Source organism: Clupea harengus, chromosome 26 (genome assembly GCF_900700415.2).
Source record: "Clupea harengus chromosome 26, Ch_v2.0.2, whole genome shotgun sequence".
Classification (NCBI taxonomy): Eukaryota; Metazoa; Chordata; class Actinopteri; order Clupeiformes; family Clupeidae; genus Clupea; species Clupea harengus.
The window spans coordinates 2,406,245-2,422,928 of record NC_045177.1 but is presented as its reverse complement, the minus strand read 5'-3'; the positions used below and the strand labels follow the sequence as shown (position 1 = coordinate 2,422,928).

At 39.6% G+C, this 16,684-nt stretch overlaps 3 protein-coding genes across 4 annotated transcripts in view; 2 read left to right on the top strand and 1 right to left on the bottom strand.

Moving 5' to 3' along the window:
• Positions 1-16,684, top strand: part of LOC116219712 (zinc finger protein 184-like) — a 33,984-nt gene that overhangs the window by 3,384 nt on the left and 13,916 nt on the right. The gene's annotated exons all lie outside the window — the stretch shown is intronic.
• Positions 1-16,684, bottom strand: part of LOC116219811 (gastrula zinc finger protein XlCGF57.1-like) — a 69,513-nt gene that overhangs the window by 46,510 nt on the left and 6,319 nt on the right. The window lies entirely within an intron of this gene.
• LOC105894913 (zinc finger protein 708-like) lies at positions 6,939-16,149 on the top strand. 2 transcript variants are annotated; one of them, XM_031563697.2, is made up of 3 exons: positions 6,939-7,681; positions 8,419-8,733; positions 14,681-16,149. In XM_031563697.2, the coding sequence occupies exons 1-3, from the start codon at positions 7,402-7,404 to the stop codon at positions 15,982-15,984; spliced, it is 1,899 nt and encodes a 632-aa protein (XP_031419557.1). In that variant the 5' UTR covers positions 6,939-7,401; the 3' UTR covers positions 15,985-16,149. The 2 variants fall into 2 exon arrangements, with proteins under 2 accessions (XP_031419557.1, XP_031419558.1); XM_031563698.2 differs by lacking the exon at positions 8,419-8,733.

Below are 16,684 nucleotides of genomic sequence, written 5' to 3'. Positions count from 1 at the left end.
ATTTGAACTGTACGCCATAGTGGTCTGAAAAAGAATATGCTTTTACATAATAACTCTGTGATAAAACATTTAGATACAGATCAATGCATTAATTGAAATGTACAAGAAAGCAATCATATATTTTCTCGTTCACACACACACACACACACACACACAGGCAGCACAGAACAGGCCTCTTATTCACACACACACACATACACACACACACACACACACACACACACACACACATGCGCACACTCACACATATACTACCACACACATGCACATCCTCATGCTCACACACACACGCACACACACAGGCAGCACAGAACAGGCTTCTTTTTCAAACACACACACTCATTGTTATTCAAGGATTTGTTTTGAACTGTATATGAAATTGAAACTGTATCAGAACATCTAGATCAAACTCTTTCAGGTGCATCAGAACATCCAGATGGAACCCAACAGAAGCTCCATGGACAGAACGATGAACTCAGCCAGCAACTCAATGGAAGGCCGTACCACTGCACAGTCTGCAGGGAGAGTTTCACGGTCCTGAGAGAACTCGAGGAACACCAGGAAACACACACTCTTAGTGTTAATCAAAAGCAGAACACTGGTGAAAAGCTTTGTAAATGTGCCCAGTGTGGAAAAGCATTTACATGTTCCTCAAGTCTTCAAAGGCATAGACTAATACACACTGGAAAGAAGCCTCATAAATGTGCCCAGTGTGGAAAAGCATTTACCACCTCCTCAAAACTTAACGTCCATATGCTAATACACGCTAGGGAGAAGCCTCATAAATGTGCCCAGTGTGGAAAAGAATTTTCACGCGTTTCACATCTTAAAAAACATATGCTAATACACACTGGGGTGAAGCTTCATGTATGTGCCCAGTGTGGCAAAGCATTTTCATGCATTTCAGATCTTAAAATACATATGCGAATACACACTGGATTGAAGCCTCATAACTGTGCCCAGTGTGAAAAAGCATTTACATGTTCCTCAGATCTTCAACGGCATATGGTAGGACACACTGGGGTGAAGCTTCATGTATGTGCCCAGTGTGGCAAAGCATTTTCACACGTTTCACATCTTAAAACACATATGCTAATACACACTGGAGAGAAGCCTCATAATTGTCCCCATTGTGGAAAAGCATTTACATGTTCCTCAAATCTTCAAAGGCATATACTAATACACACTGGACAGAAGCTTCATAAATGTGCCCAGTGTGAAAAAGCATTTTCACGCGTTTCACTTCTCAAAACACATATGCTAATACACACTGGAGAGAAACCTCATAATTGTCCCCATTGTGGAAAAGCATTTACATGTTCCTCAAATCTTCAAAGGCATATACTAATACACACTGGACAGAAGCTTCATAAATGTGCCCAGTGTGAAAAAGCATTTTCACGCGTTTCAAATCTTAAAACACATATGCAAATACACACTGGAGAGAAGTCTTATAAATGTGCCCAGTGTGGAAAAGCATTTTCACACGTTTCAAATCTTAAAATCCACATGCGAATACACACTGGAGAGAAGCCTCATAAATGTGCCCAGTGTGGAAAAGCCTTTACAACCTCCTCACAACTTAACGTCCATATACCAATACACACTAAGGAGAAGTCTTATAAATGTGACCAGTGTGAAAAAGCATTTTCACATATTTCACATCTTAAAAAACATAGACTAATACACACAGGAGAGAAGCCTTAAAAATGTGCCCAGTGTGGAAAAGCATTTTCACGCATTTGAAATCTTAAAATTCACATGCGAACACACACTGGGGAGAAGCCATATGCATGTGTAGAGTGTGGAAAAACATACACTAGGTCATCAGCGTTTGCACAGTGAAGAAAAGACCACGTAAATGCTTGAATTCTGAAGCCTGAAGTTTGCAGTTGTCAAATGCATATGTTGATACTCAGTTGATGCCAGTGTGGAAAAACTCCTAAACAAGCTGGGTCTTTAAAACATCTCCTGATAGTACATGGCAGTGAAGGTCCACATAAATGTGCCTGACCTCTTATATGTGTACAATATGTAAAGGCATACTATACTATATATGCAAATACATACTATGTGGGAAAACATTTACAAGGTCTTCAATTCTGTGTGTGTGTGTTAACAGGCCTCTTATTCTCACACACACACACGTGCACACTCACACACACACACTCACACACACACTCACACACATGAACATGCACAAGCTTTTTTATAAGATGTATGTTATTCTCTACAAGTGGACTTAAGTTGTGGGAAATACCATTGTTTTTTTTTTTTTTTTTTCATTTAAATGTTTGCACACACACACACACACACACACACACACACTTACATTTCTTTGTTTGTCTGTTTTATTAGTTTTCTTCTGTCTGTTTGCCCTCATCTGCAGAGGTATGACAGGGGGCATTGAGTGATATAACACAGCACACCGTTATGTTTTTCTTTGTCACTATTCTGTGAAGTAAAAATGTCTTTTAGCTAAATGAGTGATATACCACAGCTCACCGTTATGTTTTTCTCTAAATTGTCTTTTTGCTAAATGAGTGAATAACGTAGTCACTGTTATGTTTTTCTCTACACTGTCTATGCATGCTATGTACACCTTCCTGCCATTAAAGATACAGAATAAAGTGTAATGTAAAGAAACCAAGCATTTGTTTATTTTACTCTATTATCACCTTGTAGTGAAATTGTAGGGCAACACAAATATCAGACCCCCCAGGAAGTTGCGATGTTGAGATCGCAGCAATTCACGCAAATTCAACGATTCCCCGCAAATTCAGCGCGACGTTGCAATTTTAACACATCACCGCAACTTTACCGCAAATTTGACAAACCATTGTCGTCTGCCACAACTTTCTCCCTTCCGCTACACCAAGGCTATAAAAATATAGAAAGCAGGTGTTTGATGGTTGTTTACATTTGCCTTCTCTGTCAGTAGTTTGAGTATGCTATGCTAGGCTATTTGCAGATTCTGTTCTGTTTTTCTCAATGATGGTCAAATTCAATATTAGTAGTTAAAGAAGCACTATTTCGATCATTTAGATTTCGTTTCAGTATTTCAAAGTGAATGAGCTGTGGGAGCACAAGAACAGTGAGCGTCTAGTAGCAATTATCATAGAGCACTTCCCGTCCTAACTGGCACTTCGACTAGTGCGTAACTTGCAATTACAGCAGTTACACTTCTGCACTCTTTCTTTCTTTTTATTTCATTTTGTTATATTTCTAATGTAAAGTAGTATTTATTTATTGTTACACCAGGTTCTATTGCTCGTAGCTTGAATATTCTCTCCCTTGTACGTCGCTTTGGACAAAAGCGTCTGCTAAATGACTAAATGTAAATGTAAAGACATATATGATGTATGTACATATGCCTATGGCGATTATAGCCTTACTATCAAGATTCTAAGTAACATGGAGACAAAAGTTTTTTTTTGTACTCCACGTAGATCATAAACCCTTCAATATATAAACGAATCAATGAAATCGGTTGAGAAATGTAAACGCTATAGTGCTTTTTATCCAGAAAAGCAGGAGCTCCACCATTCACTTGCGTGTGTTTACTGGCCAGTCATCACCTCCCCAAGATGGCGGCGAGTTCACACGCGAGCCAAGGGCCAATGGGGAGTCTATGTATATGTCTATGGTGCAGACACTAGCAGAGTTCTAATCCGTTGTAAACAATAGGAATGGCTACGCCGAACACAGCCCATGTCCACACTGAAGATTCTGAAATTTCATTCATCATTGTTTATTAAGGGAGAATTGACTGAGCACAGGGCTCTTTTGCAGCAATGCCCTGATTGAGGCTACATAGTACAGAAGAACAATAAATAAACAAACCATAACAAAACAAAACAGACAAAATAACACATTAAACAACTCAGAAATTAAGTATAAAAAAAAAAAAATAAAATAAAAAAAAAAAATAGATCTGGCTTCAATTTTTTTATAATTTTCCGCAAGGTGTGCGTGGCCCTTTTTACATAGAGTCTGGTAATAGATCTATGAAATGTAATGAACATTATTTATTTTGCTGTGAATAATGAAGGAAGCAATAAATCCGATTATTTCCCAAACCCTCGAGAGCTGTTGCCATAGAGATTTAACATTACTTTTGGATTGAAGATAAGGTAGCAGCTAGTGTAGAAGAATGGATTACTTGAAATTGGACTTTAAATTAATATATGAAATTGAACAACATAAACACCTGTACGGATAAAATAAATCAACAAGGATAGCAAAACAGATTGATAAGCATAGAATGAGAACGGCAGAAACGCAGGCAGGACGTCAGGTGACGAAACAGATCACAGTGACACATGAGGCTGGTTTTTTTCCGTTATACGTGAAGGCTGAGATGTTCATAACATTTATTCAGTCGTACTTGTGGTCCTTTTGTAATACCAACAGGTGCACTTTGTTGTGGATAAGTAAATCCTATGTACTGTTCCCCCTACGTGTTTAGCATAACATAGCATAACTAGCTATGTTTCTAGATAACTGTTGCCATTCCCACGAGACGAACATTTGAATGATGCCAAGGTAAAAGTCCTTTACTATACTGTGTTCGTTTCCATAACAACAATTCAAGCAATATACATTTTCTGACCTAAAAAAGCAGAGGGCAGAACAGCCTATTATGCTACATTTTTGTAGTCCTGGTAATCTTTTGTTTGGCATGTTGGTAAGGTTATTTAGAGGACCATTTCTCAATGGTTTTGTTCTTTAAAGAATGTTTGTTTATTAATTATTTATTTTTCAACAAATAACTCAATTATAATTACAAAGAGGGAAATTCACAACTTTTATCGCAACTTTCACTTGCTCCTGCAATTTCATCACAACAAACACCAAAAAAAAAACACAGCAACTTTCACTGCAACTATCACAAAAAAGGCCCGCGAAATCCTGGGGGGAAAAAAATATTCTACATTCATTCACATTACCTCTGTTATTATCAGAAACGTTTATCCCAAACAACTTCCTGTACAGGTGGAGTAAGCCTGGCTGGTGATGGTTCATTTGACTGACATCTCCGTAGTTACCACGGGGTGAAGGTTCATATGACTGACATCTCCGTAGTTACCACAGGGTGAAGGTTCATATGATTGACATCGCCATAGTTACCACAGGGTGAAGGTTCATATGACTGACATCTCCATAGTTAGCACAGGGTGAAGGTTCATATGATTGACATCGCCATAGTTACCACAGGGTGAAGGTTCATTTGACTGACATCTCCGTAGTTAGCACAGGGTGAAGGTTCATATGATTGACATCGCCATAGTTACCACAGGGTGAAGGTTCATTTGACTGACATCTCCGTAGTTAGCACAGGGTGAAGGTTCATATGATTGACATCGCCATAGTTACCACAGGGTGAAGGTTCATTTGACTGACATCTCCGTAGTTAGCACAGGGTGAAGGTTCATATGATTGACATCGCCATAGTTACCACAGGGTGAAGGTTCATTTGACTGACATCTCCGTAGTTAGCACAGGGTGAAGGTTCATATGATTGACATCGCCATAGTTACCACAGGGTGAAGGTTCATTTGACTGACATCTTCGTAGTTAGCACAGGGTGACGGATCATTTAATTTAAATCTTCAAGATGAAGGCTAATTACCATCAGACACATGGGTCTACTGACATGCTGTACTCAAATCATATTTTTTGTTAAAAGGTTGAATATCCACGGATTGTACTTGAACGTGCAACATTTCGGCCCTCAAGTCATCATCATTCAATATATCAGCTATCTGACCAATCCTAAACTTCCTCTGCATCATTTTTAGAGCAACTGCAGTTTTCCCTTACCCTTCCTGTGTCCAGCACCTGGTGAGTGTCCCCTTACCCTTCCTGGAGTGAAGCTTGCCTACGAGGCCAAATGTGCACCGGCACTGCCTTCTGATTGGTTGTGAAAGGTCAGCCTGGGTCAGTGGCCTTCTCTGATTGGTTGTGAAAGGTCAAGCTGGGTCTCTGATTGGTTGTGAAAGGTCAGGCTGGATCAGTGGCAAGGCATGTCGGGCCAGGAACAAGACAAACAGACATGTCCTGTGATATTGGTCTCGTTAATCCTGTGTGATGGGCAAGACGAACAGACACGCACGCACACACACACACACACACACACACACACACACACACACACACACACACACACACACACACACACACAGACAGACTCACACACTGTATTGATGTGCTGTTAGTCCTGCAGGCAATCTACAGATACAGCAGGTATTAAATATGTCATGTCAGAACAGGGGGGTTGGACTGTTAGTTGCTTCTTGCTGTGCATGCTGGGAGTCGGAGGCATGCCCAGGAGGCTTTATCTCTCTCCCTCCATCTCTCTCTCTCTCCCCCTCTCTCTCTCCCCCCTCTCTCTCTCTCTGCCTCTCTCTCTCTCCTTCTCTCTCTTTCCCTCTCTCTCTATCTGCCTCTCTCTCTCCCTCTCTCTCTCTGCCTCCCTCTCTCCCTCCCTCTCTCTTTCCCTCTCTCTCTCTCTACCTCACTCTCTCCTTCTCTCTCCCTCCCCCTCCTTCACTCTCTCTCCCTCTCTCTCTCCCTCCCTCTCTGTCTCCTTATCTCTCCCTCTGCTCCCTCTCTCTCTCCCTCTCTCTCCATCCCTCCTTCTCTCTCTCCCTCTCTCTCTCCCTCGCCACGCTCTCTCACTTTCACTACAGTTTCACTACATTTCTCAGTAACGTGTGTCTTTTAAATCAAATAGTTTTTCAGTTGTGAAGATGTTTTATGTTTTAGGCTGTGGACAATTTAGTCTGGTAGATCTGCCGAACAAAGTAAACTGGGAGAAATCTTTATTCCAACTCTAATACTTTTTCAACCACAAGGACCGAGAGAGAGTCCTGCAGTTACTCTCCTTACCAGACGGTGGCAGTAATGCAAAGTTTTCTGCTAGGTTTGCCAACTACCGGAAATCCACAAGTAAAAACATGTCAGAGTAGTCCACCGTGTGTTGCCGATGTTGGTTACTTATCTTCAAATTTTGCTGTGATAAACACTGCTTGACCTAAACACTAACCTTACAGATCTTTATGTGCTAACTTATTTGAAGTACGTTTTTAGTCACGGTATCATGACATCTTAGCCGTCTTCGTTAGACCCCACAGTAGCCTTAGCTCGCACAGTATTATAACATATTAGCCTTCTTCATTAGCTCGTACTGGAATGTATCAGCCATAGGCAAGTGAGAGATGCGGAGACCGTGACTATAAGAAGTGAATTCCTCCGTGCGTAATGCGATGTGCCAGTCGCTCTCTGGAATTTTAACAAAGAAGAAAACAGAGCTTGAAAGCCATTGTATATTTTTCCTTTGTGGTGTTCCCTGACTATATCGGGAACTCTGGACGGGATCATCTCTGGTCCGTTGCTAACATGGATCTTGGACTGCTGTTGAGCTCTGGCTGTGATGAGACACACCAGGTACCCCTGAGACTGAGAGTGAAAGAAGAGGACATAAAAGAAGAGGAATACGGACATATGATTACATGGCAAGATGAAGAAGAAAAGCCCATTGCAGATCTTTACTGTAAAACGGAATCAGACTTCACAGAGTCACTAAGCTCCACTTATAATGAAATACTACAGACAACAGTGGAGGTTAACGTGAAGAAAGAAGAGGATGAGCAAGAACACAACGATTGTCCTCTGGAAAGTAAGTAATTTCAGACTGATGAACTAAGAGCTGTGTTCAATGGTCTTGTATTGTGATGTGTATTGAGACCAACACAATTCTGTCAGTGTGCTGGCATTCTTTGAGTGCTCTCAAATCTTTTTGTGTGATACCTTTCAATTTTCAGGGGTCAACGCAATATATATTTAATAGAATATTGATTTTTTTTTTCCTTAAGAAAATGTAACATGTTAAAATCATGTGTTTATCTGGCTTTGTTGATGGGAAAGTGGTGGACAGATATGGCTGTTGAATGAAGTGCTCAGGTTGTTGCCCAACACTACTTATCCCAAACCAAACAACCATCTTATAGCTATGAATGATGGTAACTGCAGGGGTGGCAAAGGGGTATCTAGGGGTGGCACAGGATGTCAAAGGGGTATCTAGGGGTGGCAAAGGGGTATCTAGGGGTTGCCCTTTATGATGAACAGGACTAATGATCTGGCCTGATACTAAACCTTTATGATAAAAAGGTAAACACCAAATAAACAGATCTGCATGTGCAAACCTTTTTGAAGTACGTTTTTAGTCACAGTATCATAACATGTTAGGTCCTACTGCCTCCTCGAATGCTTCAGCCCTACGCAAGTAAGAGATGTGGTTGAGAGATGTGTAATGTGCTCTCTCTTCTGTTTTTTCAAGAAGAAAACAGAGATTGAAAGCCATTATATTTTTATATTACATTATATTTAATTTGTGTTTTTCCCCTGCCTACATAGGAAACTCTGGACAGGATCATCTCTGGTCCGTTGCTAACATGAATCTGGGACTACCGTTGAGACCTGGCTGTGATGAAACACACCAGGTACCCCTGAGAGTGAGAGTGAAAGAAGAGGACATAAAAGAAGAGGAATATGGACATATGATTACATGGCAAGATGAAGAAGAAAAGCCCATTGCAGATCTTCACTGCAAAACGGAATCAGACTTCACAGAGTCACTAAGCTCCACTTATAATGAAATACTACAGACAACAGTGGAGGTTAAAGTGAAGAAAGAGGATGAGCAAGAACACAACGATTGTCCTCTGGAAAGTAAGTAATTTCAGACTGATGCACTAAGAGCTTTGTTAAATGGTCAATTCATTCTTGTAGATTTTTGAGTCAAATCCATTAGTCTGATGTCATCATTAATTGACTAATAGATTTGATGTCTTCGCACCTCCAGGCTTTTGCAACCTTTAGAAATTTCACGAAATGTGACCTGGAGATCTGTGGAGAGAGAGAGGTGTATTTGTGACTTGTTTAGGTTCTGTTTCAGTGGGTTTGGGTTAGTGAGTGTGAGAAAATAAAAACTGGATAACCATAAGTGAATAAATATTAAATTAATAATTTTCATGAATAGTATTTTTCTTTTTTAAGCAAGACAAATGTTATAGAAAAGTTAGTTACACCCAAAAGTGTCATTACAAAATGGTGGCTGAAAAAAATTCAATAATAATGAAAAAACAAATATAGATAAAAAATGTGGAGCTCTGAAGCCTGACTGGAAGACTGGAAGACTGGTCTGTAATTAGTAATCAGGGCCAAAGTTTGGCTTTTTAAGAGATGGTTAGATGATCGCTGTCTTGATGAGATATTGGAACATATCCTGACATCAGAGTTAATTCTTATTAGCAGTTATTATTATTATTATTATTAACCCTCTATACCCCAATAGAATTCTAGAACACTGCAGCAAATTACGGCGAAAAACGGAGAATTCCTTTATTTTCTGTTATCCTGTAAACAAACAGTTACAGTTAGAAAACAAAAGAAAAATTACAATTACAAGTTTGTTTTGTTTGAAAGGGCATAAATTGTTTGTTAATATGATATCAAATATGTATTAGTGACATCTACAAATATTAAAATACATAGCTTTACATACACCCTAAAGTTCAAATTCATAAATTTTGAACCGTACTGCAGACGTATTTATTAGATTTAATATCCTTTTAATGTATTGAATTAGTATTTGTTATATATTTTGTAAATAAATAAATAAATATGAAAATAAATATTAAAATATTAACACTACTAAACCATACAGATAACCAACATTTTTGCTAATTTGGTGGAAAACACCAACCTCTATGCCTCTTCAAATGTATCCTTGTGCAATACATTTGTGGAGGAGGTGAAGGTGTTTGTGAGAATTAACATCAGCATGGGTATCCATCATTTACCCTCTTATCTTGACTACTGTTCATCTGATCCAGCCTTACAAGTGTCCTATGTGGCAGACACCATGCCACGAAATAGGTATGAGGAGTTATGCAGATACGTACCCTGTTCAAACCCAAGGATAGCAGACTCAGGTGACAAGCTTCAGAAAGTGAGACCATTACAGTTTTTTCCAATCATTTTCACACTTGGTTCAATACCATGTTCACTTTCTCAAAACACTTAACACATCCAGCACATCAGTAGACTATGTGAACTAAATGGGATACTTTTCCATTGCTTAGATACACAATGCAGTCAATGACCACTTCTTCCAAAATTCATGGATACCTGTCTCAGTCAATGTTCACCACCAGCAAAACGCTGTGCAACTACAGCATTCTTTCCCCCAGATATTTAGATACTCTGTTCAAAACAGTTAACTTTCAGTTCAAAACCAGACACAATTTAGATCACTGTAGAAGGAAAGATGCTGTATCTTCAGACAAATTAAATTATACACTTGAAATAAGAAAGATTTTGTTTTTACTGATGTATTCATAAATGTATTTAGTTTCCATCTTTGTTTTGTTTGTTTGCAGCCTTGCTACCAACTATACTGCAGTACAGCATTTGCGTTGAAATGTACATGTATGTAAAATATAGATGTAGGTGTCACTGAAGACATTTTCCCACTATTACTGCTGCATATGAAAGGCATGGGCCATCAATGAGACAAAGTGACCCAAAAAGGGAACTAAAACAAACATGTCTATCCAAAGTGATTTACAATATCATCTTTCATAGCCCAGGAATTGAACCCAGGTCAGCTACTTGTTAGTTAACAACACTAACCACTGTACCACTTATCACACCTGGCAATCTTGCTACACAAAACTGGTATCTACAAACCAACAGAAAAGTTTGTTCTTACAGTTTTTTCTCGTCTCGTCTCAATACCATGTACACATTCCCAAAACACTTAACCCATCGAGCATACCAGTAGACTATGTGAACCAAACTGTGGATACTTGCCCCTATTCTTATTTACAAATGCAGTCAATGACCACTTCTTCCGAAATTCATGGATACCTGTCTCAGTCAATGTTCACTACCAGCAAAAGCGCTGTGCAACTACAGCATTTTTTGCTGATGTTTAGATACTCTGTTCAAAACAGTTAACTTTCAGATCAAAATCTAATTTACAGTAATTTAGATTACTGTAGATGTAAAGATGCTGTATTTGGACAGAAAAAATAAGTTATATGCTTGAATTAGACAAAGTATTCTTATTTTAGCAGAAAGTTTATTTAGATTATTTTAGTTGTTTTGGCTTGCAGACTTCTTACTATCTCTACAGAAGACAAGCATAGATGTTCCTGAAGAGTTGTTTCCACTATTACAGTACTGCTCTATATGTTAATCATAGGCTATCAGTGAAAGACAGTGATTGAAGAATGCAATTGAATTTTTTGTGAGAAGCAAACTAACATATGAACACTGTCTTCAGATACTTTGCTTGGATTGATGTATTTCCAAGATGCAATGCAACATGCTATATTTGCAATTGGCAATGCTTCAAGTTGTTAGTGTTTTTTTGGTCGGTGTAATCTGAGAGAGAACATTTGCTAAAGTTACGGCAGCATGACTCACTTTTAAGTGAAGTATGAAGTGTTTTGGTGGTTGTAGTGCATTTTGCACCAAAGGTTAACTGATATGCTGAGGTATGCATCTGTTAAGACCACTGTGTGAAGAGTTTGGAAAAAGTGTACATGGTATTGACATGGTAAAAACTGCAATGTGTGTCCTCCAGGAGAACGTCCTTAAACTTCTTCGACCATGGAAAAATCTTTCAGTAGGTGAGGCCATGATTAAATTTGACGGCATGTTACTTTGGAAACAGTATATGCCTAAGAAACCCGACAGATGGGGTATTAAGATTTGGTGTCTCTGTGACTCCCTGAAAGGATACTGTTTAGCATTCAATGTATAAACAGGCAAAGAGGGGTGTGTGGCAGATGATCTTGGTTTGGGATAGAGGGTAGTAATAGATCTAATGTCAGACTACCTAGAAACACCACCACTTGTAAGCTGACAACTTTTTATCTTCAATTCCGTTAGTGAGAAACCTACTCTGTCCTACTGAAGCTTCCTTACGCTCATCAGGCCTCTCGCTGTTCCTCTCTCCCCCATGTCCTCACTCCTCTCTGCTGCCACAGCACCCTCACTCACTTCTCTACCCTCAGATGAGCTGGAAAACCCGACATCCTGACACATAAAAGAAAAAACTATCCTATTATTGTAAGCCATCACAGTGGATGCCATTAGTGTTTCACCCATTTTTAATTGTTTTATGTCACAACATCAGCTCAATATCCCAGTGTGAACTACATACGGACAAACTATAGCACATCTACTATACATTTGATGTAGTATTTATGTCCTATACCATGGTCCTATATGACCACTGATTTCAGTGTGATTGGCTTTCTACAGCTTAAAAGCTGTACAATCTTAAAATTTAACATCACAACATATTACTAGCTGGTTGTCGGATAATCTGCTGAATACCTTTCCAATATGAGGTTTTAAATATATTATAAATGGTTATCTTGCAATTGATTGTCTTTAGCTACTGTTGTTACCATGAGCTTACAGCTAAAAAAAGGAGGGATTTGAATAACTAGTAGAGACAAACGAAGAATAATTAGAAGTGAGAATGAAACAAAGTGACTATTTTGTTTTTACTATACATGTTATTTATCTAAATCTGATCAGTTTAGTAAGTGATGAGGCTGATGCAGTCAATAGCTGGCTATCAACCAACTCCTCAGACTGGCTCGAACTCCTCAAACTAACGTTACCTCAGTCAATGTGTAGATAGCTAGCAAGTCAGCTGGCAAACTAGTAATGGAAATTGAGATGACGATCCAAATAGATCCAAAATAGCTCTCACCCACAGACGCGGCTGCTTGCTTCGTACGTTGTGAAAGTCACTAATTGACCGTCATTTCCACAAGTGAGGTAACGTGAAAATTAGCTTTATTGAACGTCCTCAAAGACCAATTATTAAATGTTTCATATCTCTGCAAATAAAAGTGTCATGTGTTTACAATCCATTCAAATTTCATTGATCTAGCTATGTCTTTTGTCTATATCTGCGATGAGGCTGGTGTTAGTTGTAAACCAACACTTTTCAGTGACCGCCATACGAAGACGTTACTGGAGTTAGCTAGTCAGAAAAACACAGGAGGATACTTATATTACTATTTTTAATACGTTTTTTTAATTTTGACTTCTCAAACAGGATCGTTACTGTCATACAAACGTGATTAGTCGTCGTCATTGGTGCACAAAAATATGGTCTCATCCAGTGAGGACAGATGCAGACGTCTCTGATTGCTAGCCTTTACTGCAAGAGACAATGTAATCCCGAAGCGATCTGTCAGTAGCGAAGTTTAGTTAACAAATACTTCAGAAAAGTCAATGACAGCATACCCAGTTTCCGGTTTCAAAATAAAAGTTAGATGTTCATGTATCCACTAGCGGGGTATTATTTCATGAATTAATGTTGAAGTATAAAAACTGTGTCTTTAAAAGTTGCGGCCGGCCGCGACCGCTATGGTGAATATTCTAACATGCCGTCGGCGGCCGCTATGGTGATTAGAGGGTTAAGTAAAGTCTCATCAAGTAGACCAGTGGTTCCCAAACTTTTTACAGTCCCGTACCCCTTCAGACATTCAATCTCCAGCTACGTACCCCCCAGACCCCCCCCCCCCCCCCCCCACCCCGTTAAAAAAAAAAAAAAACGAATTTCGTTTCGGCTCATTTTGTTTACCCTGAGGTACATTGATGGCTTAAAATTAGTGAATAATATGTGCCACAAGTGACCCAAACCTTCTAAGGTTGTTTTTTGCCAGCCATCAACAGAACATAAGACTAAAAAAACATTATTTGCAGGCGATTGGGAAGATGAGCGAATTCATTTGACAGGCTGTAGGAGGTGTCAACTGTTGAAAAGGGGGGCGTGGCCGGAGCGGAGTTCAGCACAGACGTGACATTTTCTCAGTGATTTTGTTTTTTAATTAATGCTTGTTCATCATTGCGATCGTTGTTGTGTTTAGTAGAAATAAATACAGCCGTGCAGGGCAAAATACAGGGGAATTTGGGCGATTTTGATGCACAAAAGGATGTTTCCGTCTGAAAGTTGCGTACCCCAGTTTGGGAACCGATGAAGTAGACTGTTCTTAAGAGGGTGTTCTAGAGTGTTCTTAAGAGGGGGTTCTAGAGTGTTCTTAAGAGGGGGTTCTAGAGTGTTCTTAAGCAGATTCTCAGGGACAGGGCCTAATAGGCATGTTGAGGATTTTGATGAGAAGATCAGGGGGGTATATTTTGGGATGTCAGTAGGAAAACCCTAGGTCACATGGGTGTTTCTGGTGTAGTGTCAGTAAGGGGGACTGGGAGTGGAAAGAAGGTTGTTAATCCTTTTTTATTGATTTGGTTACTATGCCAAATTATATGGTTACTATGCCAAATGATGTGGTTACTATGCCAAGAAATGTGGTTACTATGCCAATTGATGTGGTTACTATGCCAAATGTTAGTGCACAGTCAGTGTGAGTAAGAAATTGATTTTATTTTACTAGTGAAGGGGGTTGAAACACAAACATGCTCCCATGCAGAGCCAGGAAAGCAAGTTTAATGACCAATCTAACTCTTCTAGGTGTACCAGAACATCCAAACAATGAAATATTTCCTCATTCCTCATCGGGTAACAATGAATTGCTGCATCTAGAACATCTGTCTGTCATTCTAAATCCATATGGAACTCTTTCAGGTGCATCAGAACATCCTGATGGAACACAACAAAAGATCCATGGACAGAATGATGAACTCCGCCAGCAACTCAATGGAAGGCCGTACCACTGCACAGTTTGCAGGGAGAGTTTCACGGTCCTGAGAGAACTCGAGGAACACCAGCAAACACACACTCTTAGTGTTAATCAAAAGCAGAACACTTGTGAGAAGCTTCATAAATGTGCCCAGTGTGGAAAAGCATTTACATGTTCCTCAAATCTTCAAAGGCATATACTAATACACACTCGAAAGAAGCCTCATAAATGTGCCCAGTGTGGAAAAGCATTTAGCAGTTACCCACATCTTGAAAAGCATATGCTAATACACACTGGAGTGAAGCCTCATAAATGTGCCCAGTGTAGAAAATCATTTACATATTCCTCAAATCTTCAAAGGCATATGGTAGGACACACTGAGGAGAAGCTTCATCAATGTGCCCAGTGTGGAAAAGCATTTTCCAATTCTTCAAATCTTAAAACACATATATTAATACACGCTGAGGAGAAGCCTCATAAATGTGCCCAGTGTGGAAAAGCATTGACATATTCCTCAAATCTTCAAAGGCATATGTTAATACACACAGGAGAGAAGCCTCACAAATGTGCCCAGTGTGAAAAAGCTTTTTCACGCGTTACAGGTCTTAAAATCCACATGCGAATACACACTGGAGAGAAACCACATAAATGTGCCCAGTGTGGAAAAGCATTTACATGTTCCTCAAGTCTTCAAAGGCATATGGTAGTACACACTGGACAGAAGCTTCATAAATGTGCCCAGTGTGGAAAAGCATTTTCACGCCTTTCACTTCTCAAAACACATATGCTATTACACACTGGAGAGAAGCCTCATAATTGTCCACATTGTGGAAAATCATTTTCATGTACCTCAAATCTTCAAAGGCATATGCTAATACACACTGGACAGAAGCTTCACAAATGTGCCCAGTGTGGAAAAGCATTTTCAAACGTTTCAAATCTTAAGACACATATGCTAATACACACTAAGGAGAAGTCTTATAAATGTGCCCAGTGTGGAAAAGAATTTTCACAGATTTCAAATCTTAAAACCCACATGCGAATACACACTGGAGAGAAGCCTCATAAATGTGCCCAGTGTGGAAAAGTCTTTACAACCTCCTCACAACTTAACGTCCATATGCTAATACACACTAGGGAGAAGTCTTTTAAATGTGACCAGTGTGAAAAAGCATTTTCACTCATTTCACATCTTAAAAAACATAGACTAATACACACAGGAGTGAAGTCTCGTAAATGTGCCCAGTGAGAAAAAGCATTTACATATTCCTCAAATCTTCAATGGCATGGTAAGACACTAAGGATAAGTTCCATAAATGTGCCCAGTGTGGAAAAGCATACACTAGGTCATCAGATCTGAAATGCCATCAGCGTTTGCACAGTGAAGAAAAGACCACGTAAATGCTTGAATTCTGAAGCCTTGATTGTTGATGTTGATACTCATGCCAGTCTGGAAAAACTTCTAAACAAGCTGGGTCTTTAAAATGTCACCTGATAGTACATGGCAGGGAAGGTCCACCTAAATGTTCCTGAACTGAAAAATATTGTATTGTCGCACCTTTTATATGTTTATGTAAAGGCACATTCACTGGCACATAGTATGTGGGAAAACATGTACAAGGTCTTCAACCCTGTGTGTGTGTGTGTGTGTGTGTGTGTGTGTGTGTGGGGGGGGGGGGGAGACATGTACAAGGTCTTCAACCCTGTGTGTGTGTGTGTGTGTGTGTGTGTGTGTGTGTGTGTGTGTGTGTGGGGGGGGGGGAGACATGTACAAGGTCTTCAACCCTGTGTGTGTGTGTGTGTGTGTGTGTGTGTGTGTGTGTGTGTGTGTGGGGAGAGACATGTACAAGGTCTTCAACTCTATGATGATACACACTGGAGAGAAGCCTCATAAATGTGCCCAGTGTGGAAAAGCATGTAGTAGTTCCTCACATCTTGAAAAGAACATG